Here is a 16,707-nt window from a genome sequence, read left to right as displayed (position 1 = left end):
CATAGTAATTGCTTTTGAAATATGGCAAGAACCCTAAGTACCTGTAGTAGAGGTAAAAACTTCTGACCAAGCCCAAATCTAAGCCTGACCCGACTTGAATTTCAGGTCCGGCCCAAGATCTCAAAACTTCTCTACGCTTTTGCTCATGCCGATGATACATTAAATCAGGGGTCTCCAACGTGGTGCCTGTGGGCACCAGGTATAGTATAGTGCTCGAGGAGTATAGTTGAGGTGCTCGAGGAGCTGTTCTGAAAATAGTTTACCAGTAGTGGGTTATTATGATTTTCTAGTAAAATAATATTTAATTGGTTGACTGAGTCTATTTAACCCTATTTTTAATATTTAACTTGGTAGTAACATAGTAACAACATAGTAACATAAGATGTTATTTTATAAATTCAAATAAATTCCAGTTCATGGGATACATGGACAAAAATATAAATTAATGTATTGATGATTATTTGTAAACAATTAATTAAAATAATATAATTACAATCTATTCATGTATTAAACAAATGTTTTATCCATCTTTTTATTTACCAAATTCAACTCAATTCATATTTATGGATTTCATAAAGGGAATGAGCAAAAATGTGCCGTTTTTTTAGCTAGCTATCCGGCTACCTTTTCAGCTTTGAAGCTAGCCATCTTCCTGCCTTTTTAGCTATTTGGCAAGCTATTTAGCTAGCTTTTTACATGCTTTCTACCTAACATTTAATATTTTTTGCTAATTATCAAGCTAAATTTTGGCTTCCTTTCTTGCTAGCTGGCTACTTTTTTAGCTTTCTTATTGGCTATTTAATTGGCTTTTTACTCTTTAAGCTAGCTATCAAGCACTTTTAGTTTTTTTTACCTGTTTAGCTTTCCAGCTAACTATCAAGCAACCTTTTTACTTTTATAGCAAGCCATCTAGTTTGTTAAGTTGCTATTTTAGAAATTGATATCAAACTGGGTTCCCTTTGAGCTAATTAGGAACAAAAAATAGCTTTCAGCTTGAAAAAGGTTGGAGATCACTGCATTAGAATCTTTGGCTCCCCTTTTAGGAGGGTCCTCCTTGTAACTGGAAACTGATTAGAGGAATTACAGAATTTGATGCAACTCCAAGACCAGGTCCATTCCTGGTTCTTTTCTATTCATTTATTATCTATCTATTTGATTATTAAATCTTAGTATTTGTGTTGTCATTTCATAAGCTTTTTTTTGCATATTCTTTTAGTGTTTTTGGTGTTTTTTATCCGTCATACTTTTTTTCAATACATCTGTGATGTTACCTCTATTTTTACTTATGTATAGTGTTTTTTCTCTGTGTTTCATATTTTTTTGTATTTATATAGAAAGCTAAACTAAAGGAATACTTGTTATATAATGTGAAATTTCAGTTTGCTTCGGCCAGGGTCCTGCAAATCATGTATATTGTTTGGGCTTGGTCGGGCTTTAATATCCACGGGCCTGGGTTGGGCTGTTTTTTAGGTCTGATCTTCCCTCTGACCTGGACAACATGACTTTTTCTTGTTCAGAGTTCATGATGGAGGTAATGCAGGAGGAAGACGAGTCTCCACAACTTCTGAGGACCAGGAGCGACGCGTCCTTCATGCACACCCAAAGAAGGTTGAGAACAAACACCGCCAGAGATCTGCAGCATCTACGCACACACAGGTTCTCCATTAACGGCCACTTCTACAACCACAAGGTACAAAAAACACGGGCGGTAAAATGTCCAGGTGCACAAATTGAGGGAGGGAAGGTCTTTCCTGGAAGGAAGTTCCTGTACTTGCACTGTTCCTATTTCACAATAGCTTGGCCATGTGCAGATTTTGGTAATGAGGCCTTTTAGGAGCACTTTATTAATCTTCTTGGACTACCTTGTGTGTGTTTGTGTTCCAAAATTGGGCAGCTGCTCAAGCAGGGCCAGTTGGGACTTCCTGTGCAAAAAGTTCAAAGCTTATAATCGGGTAAAAGGCAAAATAACTGAAAAGTCCGAAACAATGGAGTAGCAGAAATCTACGAATGTGGAAACTTTTTTTTTATATAGATAAAATAATTGAAAATGTCTGATTCGATTAAATCATGTTATTCTTTTTCAGTTGATGTTTTTTAACATGGGAAGTGTTTCATAAACTTTCAGAAAATTTACAGCAAATACATTTAAAAAAAAATGGTGTCTTCACACTTTTTACTTTTTACTAAATCTAAACTAACAAATGTTTTTGAAAGGAAACTGAAATATATATGAAATCATAAAACCTTGAACAGATGTTAACGTTCATGAAATGAAAAACAATTTAAATATTTCAACAGAAATACTAAGCACACAACGTGACAGTTAGACCCTAAGTGTCAATAAGAAATACCGTGGAAATGTTAAAATGTCTTACTAATGAAATGTTTTCTTCCTTTTATTTTAAAGGTTTTGGGACAATTGCTTATGAAGGTCCAAAGGCCCCAAACCCAAAAATGAATGATTAAACGTATACAAGTGAAAAACAAATGTAAAAAAATATGTTTGTATAACTCCAGACACCCTTAAAGGTGTTGTCCATAGTTTTGAAATGTTCTACTCACTGATGCCAACTTCTGGCTTAAATTATCATCGCAGCCTTAGTCCTGCTCTTTACGTAGCACATGCAAGTACGTGCATTCTTTGGGCGCACTCGAATAAACTCTTCTTTTTCATTATTTTTGGTGTTTGGCTTGAAGTTTGGACTGTATTTGAAACGGGACTTTTCTTACTTTCACCGTTTTCATGCTGCACCAACAAAAAAAACGTGACAAGAATCAAATCACGTTCCACCCCATTCCCTTCCGTCCTGCCAATCCTGCTTCCTAATGTGTTGTGCATCCTGAGCAGCGTTGCTCAAAGTCAGAAAAGCAAATGGGCGCAGTGGAGAAAAAATATAAGGATTCTTTGATGTAAGTTAGGTATTGTGAAAACATACCTTATAGGGAAAATATTGTACTTTCAACAATGACACATTTCATGCAAATAGTTTCTGCACCATTATAAAGAAAGTGTGAGTGCAGAGCCTTTTTTAGTAATAGATGTATATATGTTTTTTATATCCATGCGTTTGTTTTTGTATGTTTGATATTGATTTGTTTTTTAATCTTGAATTACTTATTTATTTGTTTGTTTGTTTATTTGTGTAAGTATTAAGGTACAGTGGAGAAAATAAGTATAAAAAAATCATGCATGGTCATTTCTGGATTTTTCTTTTTAGTTTATATCTCTCGCAGTTTACATGCACCTACGATAAAAATTTTAGACCCCTCCATGATTTCTAAGTGGGAGGAATTGCAAAATAGCAGGGTGTTCAAATACTTATTTTCTTCACTGTAGTTAGTTAGTTAATCATGACACACAGCCAATTTTGCAAGACCTGTAATTTTTTTTTTGTCGATCTTGATGCAGACATCTGTGTTCACGCCGGCCTTTGGTTCAGTCACAAACGTGCGGGTAAACAGCACCATGACGACGGTACATGTCCTTAACATGTTGCTGCAAAAGTTTCGGGTAAGGTAGTCTGTTGTTTTAATGACGATACTAAAAAAGATTCTTATAGAAACCAACTGCTATTGTCATTATTCAGGAGCATCTTACTGACTCCTGTCAACCTGTAAAGTGACCTGAATTTCTGTCTATTTGTGTCATAATCATTACAACTACTGTTAGTAGTAGTGATAGCTGTACAAAGACTATATAATTACTTGATAAGTTCATTACTGTACTGTAGTGTTTTGACAATAATCAATCATCCTCGTATCGTTAAAGGTGGAAAATAAACCTGAGGAATTTGTTCTCTATATGGTCCACGAGTCTGGCGGTAGGTTATTGGTTTCATAATGAATAATAATTTCTACAAAGACACAATACTGTACTGTATTCATGGTTCCTTAATCGAAGGTTGTTTTGGTATCCAGAACGGACCCGATTGAGGGACAGCGAATGCCCGCTGGTGACGCGTTTACTTCACGGACCTTGCGAGTCCATCTCCAAAATCTTCATTATGGAGGCCGACCTGGGGGAGGAGGTCACGTATGATGTGAGTCTCGGTTTCTATGGTTTCGTCCGCGGATGACCTCTATAAAACTAGCAACAAACAATAGACTAATTAACTCGGGTAAATTTAACCGGCTGAGGAAAGGCTTGGGCACTCTTCTGATAATCAAGGTCCATGTTGTCGAACGTTTAGTAGATGTTTCATTAAAGCTAAGGAATAAAGTAATGCAAAGTGATAAAACCATGAAATGGACCCATGCTAGGTGAGAAACTATTGAGTCATAAAGTAGCAGAAGAAGTCCTCTTTGTTTTCCCCGACGGCAGCACGCCAAGTCCCAAATGGCTTCCTGTGTACATGTAGCACCGTTCTCTCGTTTCGTGAAGGCAGCACACCCTACATCCCAACAGAGTGGGAAGGCCTGCCACAGCACATCCAAATCTTGTTGGGGGGGAAGGCAAAGGCAAATCAGAATAAAAGGATTGTCGTATCTTTAGAATATTTCCTTGATTTAATATCCTCCTTTTTAAAAAAATAAGGATTCCACTCATGGTTATAGTCATGCAATTAAGCGAGGGTAGCAAGTGTGCTCTCTTCATATTTCTTAAAAATCCCAAGCTTTGATTCCATGGTGTAGAAGTAAGATCGGACCTAAAAAATTACAATCTGCAAATAATGAAAATGCAGGCGAAAAGCAGAAAGAAGTTTGTAAGCCTTTAAGTTATTGTCAAAATGCGGAAAGGACTTCTGACAGCCACGTAGAGGAAAGGGGAAGCGGCGCATCGTCTACTGTGACGACAAGGATAGACATTTCTTTGGATTTCATGTTTTGGAGTTAAACTGATAGTTTGGTAATTTTGATGGGGTTGTCTGAATACTATAACTTCAGCACTGAACTGCTGTGCTGAAGTTTGTTACTCAAGTAAAAGTACTGTTATTTCAGAAAAATATTACTCAAGTAGAAGTAAAATGCAGTCACATTCATAATTACTTGAGTAAAAGTAAGTGCATGCAGTGCAGATCCTCCACAAAGTGGGAAAAAAGGCGAGATAGTAGCACGAGTGAATGATTGACAGTTTAAGCCTGAATTTCAAGGCATGGTTTGGGCCCTGGACCAAGATCTTACTTCTACCATGGTTATCACATTTTTGCTTTACTGCAAGTGTTGGACCCATAAGGAATGCATACAGTACAAAAAAATACAAAAAATATCCATTTCTGTTTCAATTTATTTATGCAATAAAACTTAATATTTATCCTCTTCCTCTAAAGTTAGTTGATCATTTGAACTAAATAAATTATGTATTGCGTGACATAATTTATCTAAAGGATAAAGTCAAACAAGAGCTTCTTGTTAATCCCTGAAAAGAAAAGTGGTTTTGTAGTTATGTTCTGAAATTTTAGTTACTGATTCAGTCACTGCTCTCATTTTTGGGAATTTTCATTTTGTGCTTTCCAATGTATCTATTTATTATCATCTGACCTTCTTTCTGAGTGTGACAACAATACATTTTTTAAGTCAAATAAAATTGGAATACAGTGAACCGGTGAGATAAATCATGAATCCATTCTGAGGTGGGAATCTCAAAGGAAAATTGACGCATAGCAAGGGATAGAAAACTTTGGTAATTAGCTAATGTGTTCTGAATTTGTGTGCTCTCTTCATTCTTCTTGATGATCACAAGCTTTGTTTCCATGGTCATGTTTTTGTGTTCCTTTAGCCTCACTGCAAGCCAAGGGAACCATAGCAACGGAAAAAAAAAAAAAAACAGTATTTATGCGTAAAGTCTTTGCGACGCGAATACGATTGTAAACTAAATAAAGAAAGAGAAGGGCACTGTATAATAATTATTAATTTCTTATTTTTATTTTACTTTTGAAGAAAACCTAGTCAAGTCATATTTTTTTGTATTGCCCTTAATCACAAAAAAAATCGTCACATAGAGCTGCACCTAATTTGTTCAACTGCTGATCATTTTTGCTAATTTTAAGTATCATTATTCTTATTTCTGCGATTGGCTGGCAACCAGTTCAGGGTGTCCCCTACCCACTGCCCGATGATAGCTGGGATGGGCTCCAGCACCCCCGCGACCCTACTGAGGATAAGCGGTGCAGCTAATGAGATTATTGTTATTTGCCTTTAAAAACAAAATCTCACAATGCGTAGTTACAAACCACATGATATTCTAATGTGGCAGCACAGCGGCTGAGTGGTAAGCACGTCCGCGGCACAGTTCTGAGGTCGTGGGATCAAACCTTCCTGTGTTGCGTATGGATGTTCTACCCGTGCTTGCGTGGGTTTCCTCTGGGCACTCCGGCTTCCTCCCACATTCTAAAAACATTCATGTCAGGTTAATTGGCCGGTCAAAATTGTAAATGAGCGAGCGAGTTCTCTGTCCCTGTGTGCCCTGCGACTGGCCGACAACCAGTTCAGGGTGTTTCCTGCCCATTGTGCCCGAGGACAGCTGAAATGAGCACCAGGGCCCCCGCAACCCTACTGAGAATAAGCGGTGCAGATAATTGATGGATGGATGATATTCTGACCTGAACAAAGACAAAGGCATTCTGGGAAGTAGTTCAGCCAATACCACATCTCTATTATTATGCTGTGAACGCACACCAATGGCAGACCAGAAATTTTATATGACGTTGACCAATAACTGATAGGCATCTTTGAAACGTCACTTGTAGTACGCTCAAACACTCCAAAGTTTGAATTTGATCATTCTGCCCATACAAATAGTTTGTCGTTAAGGTCGTTTAGTGGGAAAATGCCTTAAAGAGGGGCCAAAAATATCGTATTCCTCTCTGTAAAGCGAAAACGGCATAAGGTGAGGTCGCCGTATCCTGGGGGTCTACTGTACAACCTTAACATCCATAAATCCTATCATGCAACCTTTCCAACCCCATCTTCATCGTTTTAATTTTCGGGCATGTTTTTTTTCCCTCTCCAGGTTGCCCAGTACATCAAATTCGAGATTCCTGTTTTGGACAGCTTTGTGGAGAAGCTAAAGGAGGAAGAAGAGCGTGAGATAAACAAACTAACGAAAAAGTATGTGAACTTTCGCCATACACCACCTCCTCGTCAAAACATGTCCAATCGCGTTATGTAAAGACAATTTGCGTATCTCCTCCGCGTTATGAAATCAAAACAGACGGAAGCTGTTTGAAACTTCTGCGGTCATATGCTTGACATTCCGGCAGCGCAAGACAATCGATGTGATCGGTTGAAGACTGTTTAATTTCTTTCTGCAAGTATAAACAACCATTTGGTGTCCTAAATTTCATAATTAGAATCGGTTGTTGCTTTTGATATAAAATAATATCCATAATCTAAATTTCTTATTTTCTTTTTTCTTTGCAGATACATTGCTTTGAGGTCCATGATCGTCCATCAACTGGAGGGCAAAACTCATTCTTGTGACTAACTATAAGGCTAGGTGAACACTGCAGGGAAAGTTGATTTTTTTTTTTTCGCAAGCGTGACTTGGATCCTATCTGTTAACGGCACAAATCTGATTTTTTTGACATCAGAGTAGAGTTAAGATCAGGCCTGAAAAAATCTAGCCTGACCTGACCCGGCCCATGGGACTATAGGCCCGAACCCGACCAATTAACTTAATTTTAGGGACCGTGTCATGATTACTGATGTGAATCACCTATGCCCGCTCCTTTGGCGCCAACTGCCTCGGACTCTGATTGGCTCCCTGTCCCTATTTAAATCCACTCCTATCAATCCCCTTTTGTCAGTCAGTCTACAAACCTCAGTTAACACTAAGCAAGCCTTTTTTCGACCCTGACTCCCACCTGTTTTTTGCTCCTGTCTGTCCCCCGGTTTCGACTCGTTTTTTACCTTGACCACGTCTACTCTCCTTTCCTGGCTTACAACTCGCTTCCGACCACGTTTTTGCTCTCCTGACCCGGCTACTGTGCTGTTTTTTCCCATTCCCGACACCGCCATCTCTCGTCACGGAAAATCCACTTACGCATTCAGAGCGACATGCTTCCAGCATCCAGCAATCACCGGATCGTGAGAGCAACAGACCGGGCCCGAACTGCCGAGGTGCAGCTTAGGGTTTACTTTGGGCTCAGTCCCTCAAATTAAGTATAAGTACTGTTACTTCAGACCAATATTACTTAAGTAGAAGTAAAAAGTTACTCAAATAATTAGTTGAGTAAAAGTAAGTGCGCCAAACAGTATGCATGCTGTGCAGATCCTCTACGAAGAAGAGGCCAGACTTGAGTGACATTTAATGCCCGAACCTGGCCCGGCCCCAAAATCTTACTTCTACGCCAGACCCAGGCCACATTCAATTGTGGTCCTAAATCTGATACATATCTGCTCTTTTGGAATGCGACTTCTGTGTGGAACGGTCAAGACATTTTCATGCCACCTGCACGCCATCGATAGGCGGGAGGAAACGTAGAACTCAACAATTATGGCGGACGAACAGACAGAAAGCATTGTCTCGAGCTCTGAAGAATCACACCTCGAAAGATCTCGTTCTAAACACCGGTACCCCACAAGGATGTGTTTTATCACCTTGTCTTTATTCCATATTTACGTATGATTGCAAATCTCTCGATGATAACAATCTAGTTGTTAAATTTGCTGAGGACACTACTGTTTCTGGTTACATTATGAACAATGAGAGCGCATACAGACGGCAGGTGGATAACATCGTGGAATGGTGCAATGGAAATGATTTGATATTGAATTTGGACAAAACCAAAGAAATGATTATTGACTTTTGGACGAAATACAAAAACCAGAAGGAATTTTTACTTATCAATGGCAAAAGAGTCGAGCAGGTGGAACATTTCAAACTTCTCTGGACTTTCATTTCAGAAGATCTAAGCTGGGCACTGAACTCGGAGAAAATTCTAAAGAAGGCACGCCAAAGAACTTTCTTCCTAAGGATGTCACGAGGGACCGGACCAGAATGGAGGCAGGAGGCAGGAAGGGAGAACTCTACTGCGTTGACGATCAAAACTTTTATTTACCAAAATAAAAGTCGTCCAAAACTCCGGGACAAAACAGAACAAAAACAGGCTTTTACTCAAAACGTAAAAACACAGGTTTCCTCCGAATCAAACAAAACAGGACAGAGCAAAACAGAACAGAAAATGCAGACAGAAAATGCAATGAGCCAGCACCCGCAAAACCCAAAACCCCACTTAAGAAGCAAACGCGCAAATTAGGCGATCTGCTTCAGCTGTTGCCCAGGGGGCAGGGCCAGCCAGTTGCCACGGCGACCATGCTGGACACGACAAAGGAAGTTGAACTCCTACGATGTTCATCAGGAAGTCCTAGTCAATTTTTATCGTGCGATTATTGAAAGTGTTTTAGCAAATTCTATTATTGTTTGGTTTGGTCAAATCACAAAGAAAGATCTGTCGAAGTTCAATTCTGTAATCCGCACAGCGGAAAAGATTGTGGGCACCGGTCTGCCATCCCTGGAATCTATATATACAGGTAATGATAGAGTTTTGAAACGTACCTTAAATATTCTTTAGGATGAGAGTCATCCTGGTAATGATCATTTTCATCTGTTACGGAGCGGTAGACGCTTGAAGACATTCAAGGGTACTGAAAGGTTTACAAACTGTTTTTACCCGAGTGCTGTCCGAATTTTCAATAATAGTAAATTGTAATTTCTGTTTTTCGTTTTATTTTCTGAATGTTGAATGTTGTTAAATTTTAAAATTCTCACTGAGCCGAGACAACGAGACAATTTCCGATGATTTTTATGTGAAGATTATTGGTTGAATAAACTAAACTACAACAAAACAACTACAACTTTAATTGAGGGAATGCGAGGTTTTGGGTTTTGATTAATATTTGGGTTGACAACTTTGTTTAACCTCAGGTAGCACAATAACTTTCAAATTTCTAGATACGCTATACCGTTAGCATCCATGTACCTCCGCAATCACTGATCTCATTAAATTCGCATTGAGTTGGAAGTGTGAACAATCTCATAAAAACATCGGATTTCATTTAAAAATTGTAATTTAGCATTATGCTTTGCAGTGAGAACCTAGCCTAAGTGAGACTATAAAATTGTCCTCAATATTAAGGGGACCGTGTGTATTATTTGACCACCTTATGTTTCTGCATTATGTCGTGTAACCGAAGACAAGTTCTAAAAAAAATCAAGGAAGAATACAAAGTGGCCAAACCGCACCGACTTTCTTCTGTTTTTTCAGATGGTTTTTGGTCTTTAGGAGTACCCGTCGTTGTTCGTTGGGGTTGTTCATCGATTCGATGATGACCATCTTCTTTTATTTGTGAGTCTGCTGATGTTTGAACAGTCCGATCCTGGATTGTGGTCAGAGACTCAGGTAAAAGAGGATACCTGCGCAATGACGGTTTTTAAAGTGGCGTAAGGGGTGCGCTTTCCCCAACGCCACTATCTTATTTGTAAAGAAGATGGTTCCAGTGGCAAGGGAGACCCTAGGCGACCGGCATCTTTCTACAACTGCAGGCGGCTAACGGGATCCAGGTCTGTAGGAAACCGCCTCAAAGCGTGCCGCCACCAGCTTTGGGATCACTCTTAGTCTGGACTCTACCCTTCGACCTGTTCGGCTTGGGTAACCCTACCAGGAGTACGAGACTCCCGCCGACATAGCTCTAGGGGTCATGGAGAGGCGCAAAGTGCCCCACCACGTCGGGAGTACCCGTAGTAGAAAAATGGCAGACAATCATGTCGTTTTAGGTGAGGCTCATGTTAAGTAAAATAATACACCTCTTTTCTTCCTGTTAAGTCAATCGGAGCCAAGAAGGACTTTGTCTCATTTTGTTGGGATTGGGTGTGTTATAGTGCCTTTTTAGTGTACAATGTGTCCCACCATTCGCAAAAATATTTGAAATGAGAAATGTATTTTCACTCTACTAGTTTGTTAATTTACTTAACTTGAAAGTATGTAAAACTATCTCAAAAATATTTTCCAAGTAAAATAGGAAAAATTACCTACAAAATAAGAGAGGTGTGTTTATTCCTTTTAAGTGATCAAAAAAATTAGATAATTAGATTATTTTTATTTTTGTATTTTTGTTTTATGTAAAATAAGAATAATCTGAATTTCAAATGTTTTCTTAACAAAGTGTGTAAAAAAAGGTGTAGTTTTTTTACTAGATTTTTTGAAATTTTACCTGTAGAAAATATTGTTTGTTCTAAGAATTATTTGTGTTATTTCACAATATTTATGTCGAATAAATACTAACGTCCCGACCTTCAGAGTATTAAAAAAAAAATGCAGTTTTGTATGATTATGTAAAGGGGCAGTGTGTATTATTTAGCTCCTGATAGTGGTTGAAAATACCCATCATTCATTAAAAACAAATATAGATTTGAATAATCAGCAAGATGTACATGAATTATCATATCAACATGTATTTTTATAAATTCTTGTTGGTTGAGAGATTGCCATTTATTTGACATAACATGAGCCTCACCTAAAGGAAACTAGCAGAATTGTCCTCTTGCTGCCATGGGTACCCAAAAACCTTTAAAAGGTTAGGTAAAAAAATGAGAAGTAAAACAATATGTTTTTCTAACTTTGAGTTTACATAATTTTGTATTCTTCATTTTGCTTTTAACCACTCATGTTCAGCTGCCATTACACCTACAGCGATATCTAGTGGTCAAATAAAAAATGTCCCTTTAAATCAGAATTGTTTTTTTAAATAAATGAACGTACTTTAAACCACTTGGAGATGCTACATAATAAACACTGACCCTTTGATATACAGTATACATAATTTGTATCGCGATTGTAATGTTTTCGAAAAGTTCTGTAATAAATCAACTGAAAGTTTCAAAACATACAAGACATAGTAAAAAAAAAAAAAGACTTATCATTTCCTGTATGGCCAGAGTAACTGATGAGTAGCATTGTTCTTCTGAGTGAAACTTTCTGCCAACGGTTCCCATGCGCCCTTAATGGATGTGTTAGACAATGGGCTATCCTGAGAGAATTGGGACATTTCTTGTTTCCCACACTTGAGAAGTGGGGACTCTTGTCATTTTCCACATTGACCTCTATGCAGTATGCTAGTATTGCCAATTAATGAATGCTATAAATAAAACTCCAAATTCAATGTTTTAATTGTCTTGAAGTCCAGCAGTGGCAGGCTAAGCATTTCACACCTAGTTCTACAGCTTCAGTCTGTCCTATTGATGTGTTGTTTGCGAACAAACTGTTCTGAGAGCGTGCTTTCACAAGTGAAATTTCGGGTGGAGGAGAGGTGATTTCGGCCGGACACCCGGTTCTCTGTGTCCAACGGAGCTATATGCTACAGCTGTCGCTGAGCACAGCCCACTCTGGTAGCCGGCGACATAGACTGCATGAAAGAGGGATGGGGGCGCGTGGCACGTAAAGCCTGTCTTACGTTTGGTTAATAACCATTTTAAAATGTCAGGAAGAGATCAGCTAGGCCAGACCTGAACATAATGAATGACATTTTAGGCCCGACCTGGCTCAAATTTCTAATTTTGTCAGGCTTGAGCTCAGGCTTCAAATCTTACCTCTGGGCTGAAAGTGGCGGGCAAAACCTTTTCCCACTTGCAAAAGGATTTCTTGGAGTTTTCCGACCTTTTGCTATTAAATCAGCACAACAATATATTTATTTGTGCAGCTCGTTCTCTTCAAGTTTTATGGCTGTTGGCACGATCGCCTTGGTGGATTACCGCTCCTAAACCAATCAAAATTTGTGAAACCAGTGACTTTTCGTAAGGCCTGCTAGCAGGCACTCACTCCCCAGCTTTAAATCACATTGGCTTAGCCAACAACTTTCTGGAAGACTGATGTGATGTTACATGGCCTTCGGGATCTTTGTGAAAGCCTTTGGTTAGATTTCCAAGCCTAGGAACATGGCTGAAATGTGATGTGATGTGTGGTTAAATGCTTATATATAAAAGTAAACATCTGAAAACCGCTCAATCAGGGAGAAAGCAATGAAAGAAAGCTGACAGGCCATTTGGAATTATTTAATAAGTATTGATGGACAAAATATCATTCATATCACATGATTATTCGAACATTTTATTCAGGCCAGCAGAGAAGGCCTTGCAGGCCCTGATGACTCACCACTGAAGTCAAGCCAATAATATCCTTACAAAAAATAGTCTACGTGCCGTCGCTACTTTAGGTTTACGATTTTGATTAATATTGTGTTTTTGGAGTGAAAAGAAAATTGTACCTGTTGTCATTCTTCTCTGTTGGTGGCCATTTTATGAGTTGGTGTCCAGAATTTTGCCGAGGGCTCAGTATACAACCAATCAGGCGACACCTGCTTTCAGAAAGAGGCGGAATTGGTCATTTGCTGAGGCCTTGACATTAGTTTCATCATCCCCTAATAAAAGCTCTCGAAGATAGATAAACATATTAAGGATCCATATACAATATAATATTATGTCTCTGTGTGCCCTGCAACTGGCTAGCAACCAGTTCAGGGTGTCCCCTGCCCACTTCCCGAAGATAACTGGGATGGGCTCCAGCACCCCTGCGACCCTACTGAGGATAGGTGGTACAGACAATGGATGGATAAATAGTATTTTGTATGGCAACTATTATAATTTGATAAATATCCGGCTGTTAATTACCGTATATATAACAATTGTAAAAATGCTGTTCTCTGATGAAATGAAAATGAAAATGAAAATCTGGTCAATCATCTGAACATATGAGCAGTGTTAAACCAATTTAGCCCCTATTTATGCCTCTTAACTGAAAAATCGTGAAACATTCAAAGCAACGATAGCACTCTATTAAACTTGGTTGAAAATAATCTTATTTGTATTTGTAGAAAGCTGATACAAAACCTACAAACACCAACAGAGGACATCTACTTGCACAGGCTTTTCCTACTACGCCCTCTGCTGGATAAATATATACTCCAGCAGCAAAACTTGAGACAAGGACAAGACAGTGATCATATAACCATCATTTTAGCTAACTGCGCTGGAACCCTCTCTAAGAAGTGACTTGAACATTCTGTTGCTAACATACAAAAGTTTGCATGGTCTTGCTCGTCCTTCTGATTTAGGTGTTTGGATGTTGACTATGTTTTGTTGTGCCCACGCAACAGCCATTTCAACCTGGTCATCCTGAAGGGGGGATTACCTCATGAGGAGCCCTTTTTCAAGGTTTTTTCCCCACATGTTTTTTTAAGTTTTTCCTTCCCCTTATAGGTTTGGGATCAGGGGCTGTTGCACAGTACCTACCTTCAATGTGCGTCTGCGCAGCCCTTCGAAACTGTGATTAAGGGCTAGCCAAAGAAATGTGGCTCGACTTGAGGTAAATGTGAAAATATACGGTTAATATGTAAAGGGTAGGCGGCAAGGTGAGTGACTGGTTAGCACTTCCTCCTCCCACTTCAAGATGAATGGGTTCTACTATTACATCTTGTACAGTGCGGAATTTGCATGTTCTCACCATGAATGCGTGGGTTCCTTCCGGTCTCTCCCACATTCCAAAACATGCATGGCAGGTTGGTTGATGATTTCAACTTATCCCTGTGAATAGGAGTAGGTGTGCCCTGTAATTGCCTGGCAATCTGTTCAGGGCAAGGGTGTCAAAGTCAAATGGCAAGGGACAATTCCGAACCTCAGTGTAACCTGAGGCCCGGACAACATTCCGGGGCGGGTACTTAGGGAGTGCGCCGATCAGCTGGCTTGTGTACTAACAGACATTTTCAACACCTCGCTAGACCAAGCCAAAGTACCATCATGCTTCAAATTTGCCAACATCATCCCAGTGCCAAAGAAACCCCAGATCTTATCACTCAACGATTACCGGCCCGTTGCACTGACTCCTATCATAATGAAGTGCTTTGAGAGACTGGTTAAAGAGCACATCACCTCCAGTCTCCCCTCCTCATTCGACCCCTTTCAGTTTGCCTACAGGACAAACCGCTCCACCAGGGATGCCATCTCCTCTGCGCTTCACCTGAGCCTGACACATCTAGAGGAGAAGAACACCCATGTGCGGATGCTGTTCCTGGACTTCAGTTCAGCATTCAACACCATCATCCCACAACATCTGGTAGACAAAATGAGACTCCTGGGTTTCAACACCCCCCTGCGGAACTGGCTGCTGGACTTCCTCTGTGACAGACCCCAATCAGTGCGGATGGGTCAGAACAGTTCAGATGTCATCTACCTCAGCACGGGCTCCCCCCAAGGCTGCGTCCTAAGCCCCTTGCTGTTCACCTTGATGACACACGACTGCGTCCCTAGGTCCGCCACAAACCACATCGTGAAGTATGCTGACGACACAACAGTGGTGGGCCTCATCAGGGATGACAACGACCTGGCCTACAGAGAGGAGGTGGAGCAGTTGGTGGGCTGGTGCAGGGACAACAGCCTGGTCCTGAATGTCGACAAAACTAAAGAGATCATTGTCGACTTTAGGAAAAACCAGCCCAACCATGCCCCACTTTGCATCAACAACAAGGCTGTGGAGGTTGTCAGCAGTATCAAGTTCCTAGGGGTGCACATTACAAACAAACTCACCTGGTCCGTGAACACTGCATCACTGGTTAAGAGGGCACAGCAGCGCCTGTACTTCCTGCGGAGGATAAGGAGAGCCCACCTGCCCCCACCCTCCCTCATTACATTCTACAGGGGCACCATAGAGAGTATCCTGACCAGCTGTATCTCTGTGTGGTGTGGAGGCTGCAGCGCTACCGACTGGGGTAGTGTGAGGAGGGTAACGAGGACAGCAGAGAAAATAATCGGGACTACACTTCCCTCCATTCAGGACATTGGCCAGAAGCACTGCCTATCCCATGCTAAAAACATTACCGGGGACCCCTCTCACCCCCATCATGGACTGTTCACTCTGCTAGCCTCTGGGAAGAGGTACTGCAGTGTGCGGTGCAGGACCACCAGGCTCCGCAATAGTCTAGTCCCCCTGGCCATTAGACTGTTAAATGGTCAATCTAACATATAGTTAACTTAAATCTAAACGGCTGCTAATCTGACTTTTTGCACTACTGGCAGTTTTTTTTTTTTTTATAGCTTGCCACTCCTTGCACATTGCTCTCTGCACTATTGTAATTACAGCGTTATTGTTACAGTGTTAATGTTACTGTGTACCTGACTTGTTAACCTGACTGCCCATTTTGCACATCTGGTTAGCTACTCTTCTTGCACTATCGGCACTATGGTAAAATACTATACGTAGCCAAAATACAATACAACATTATTTATATCTGTACATTCAAGGAAACTGTGGGGGTCAGATGCATCGACATTTCGTTCTGTATACACGTGTACTAGAATGACAATAAAGTAGATCTGAATCTGAATCTGAATACTAGGCAAGCCTTTTTCGACCCTGACTTCCACCTGTCCTGTTTTTTCTCCCGTCTGTCTCCGGCTACGACCTGTTTTGATCCTGACCACATCTGCTCTCCCGTCCCGGCTTGCGACATCTTTTTTTCCCCGACTACGCCTACTCCCGTTCTGGCTTACGACTCGTTTCCGACGCCGACCACACCTTGCTCTCCCAGTCCCAGCTACCGACCAGTTTTCCGTCCCTGACAACGCCATCGCTCGCTACGGAAGATCCACTTCCGTGTTCGGATCACAATCCGAGTACGAGAGCGACTTGCTTCCCGCGTCCAGCGAACACCGGATCGTGGGCGCAGCCCTTCCTCTTTCCTTCAATAAAACTTGTGGTACGCTACGCAATTGGGTCCTGT

The 16,707-nt window shown here is 40.5% G+C and overlaps 1 protein-coding gene across 2 annotated transcripts in view; it reads left to right on the top strand.

Annotated features, from left to right (window-relative positions):
- Window positions 1-7,893, top strand: part of rassf4a (Ras association domain family member 4a) — a 37,215-nt gene extending 29,322 nt beyond the window's left edge. The window contains exons 6-11 of one of the 2 annotated variants that reach the window (XM_088351033.1): window positions 1,518-1,690; window positions 3,410-3,475; window positions 3,770-3,821; window positions 3,919-4,040; window positions 6,950-7,047; window positions 7,360-7,893. In XM_088351033.1, coding sequence (XP_088207159.1) covers window positions 1,518-1,690; window positions 3,410-3,475; window positions 3,770-3,821; window positions 3,919-4,040; window positions 6,950-7,047; window positions 7,360-7,423 — 575 coding nt within the window. In that variant the 3' untranslated portion in view covers window positions 7,424-7,893. Of the gene's footprint in view, window positions 1-1,517; window positions 1,691-3,409; window positions 3,512-3,769; window positions 3,822-3,918; window positions 4,041-6,949; window positions 7,048-7,359 lie in introns of both variants that reach the window. The other variant, XM_088351032.1, reaches the window with a different exon arrangement.
- The last annotated feature ends 8,814 nt before the right edge of the window (window positions 7,894-16,707 follow it).

This window comes from Urocampus carinirostris, chromosome 13 (genome assembly GCF_059441175.1).
Source record: "Urocampus carinirostris isolate Australia breed hairy pipefish chromosome 13, RoL_Ucar_1.0, whole genome shotgun sequence".
Classification (NCBI taxonomy): Eukaryota; Metazoa; Chordata; class Actinopteri; order Syngnathiformes; family Syngnathidae; genus Urocampus; species Urocampus carinirostris.
The sequence above is the reverse complement of the archived record's forward strand: the minus strand, read 5'-3'. Positions and strand labels throughout refer to the sequence as shown.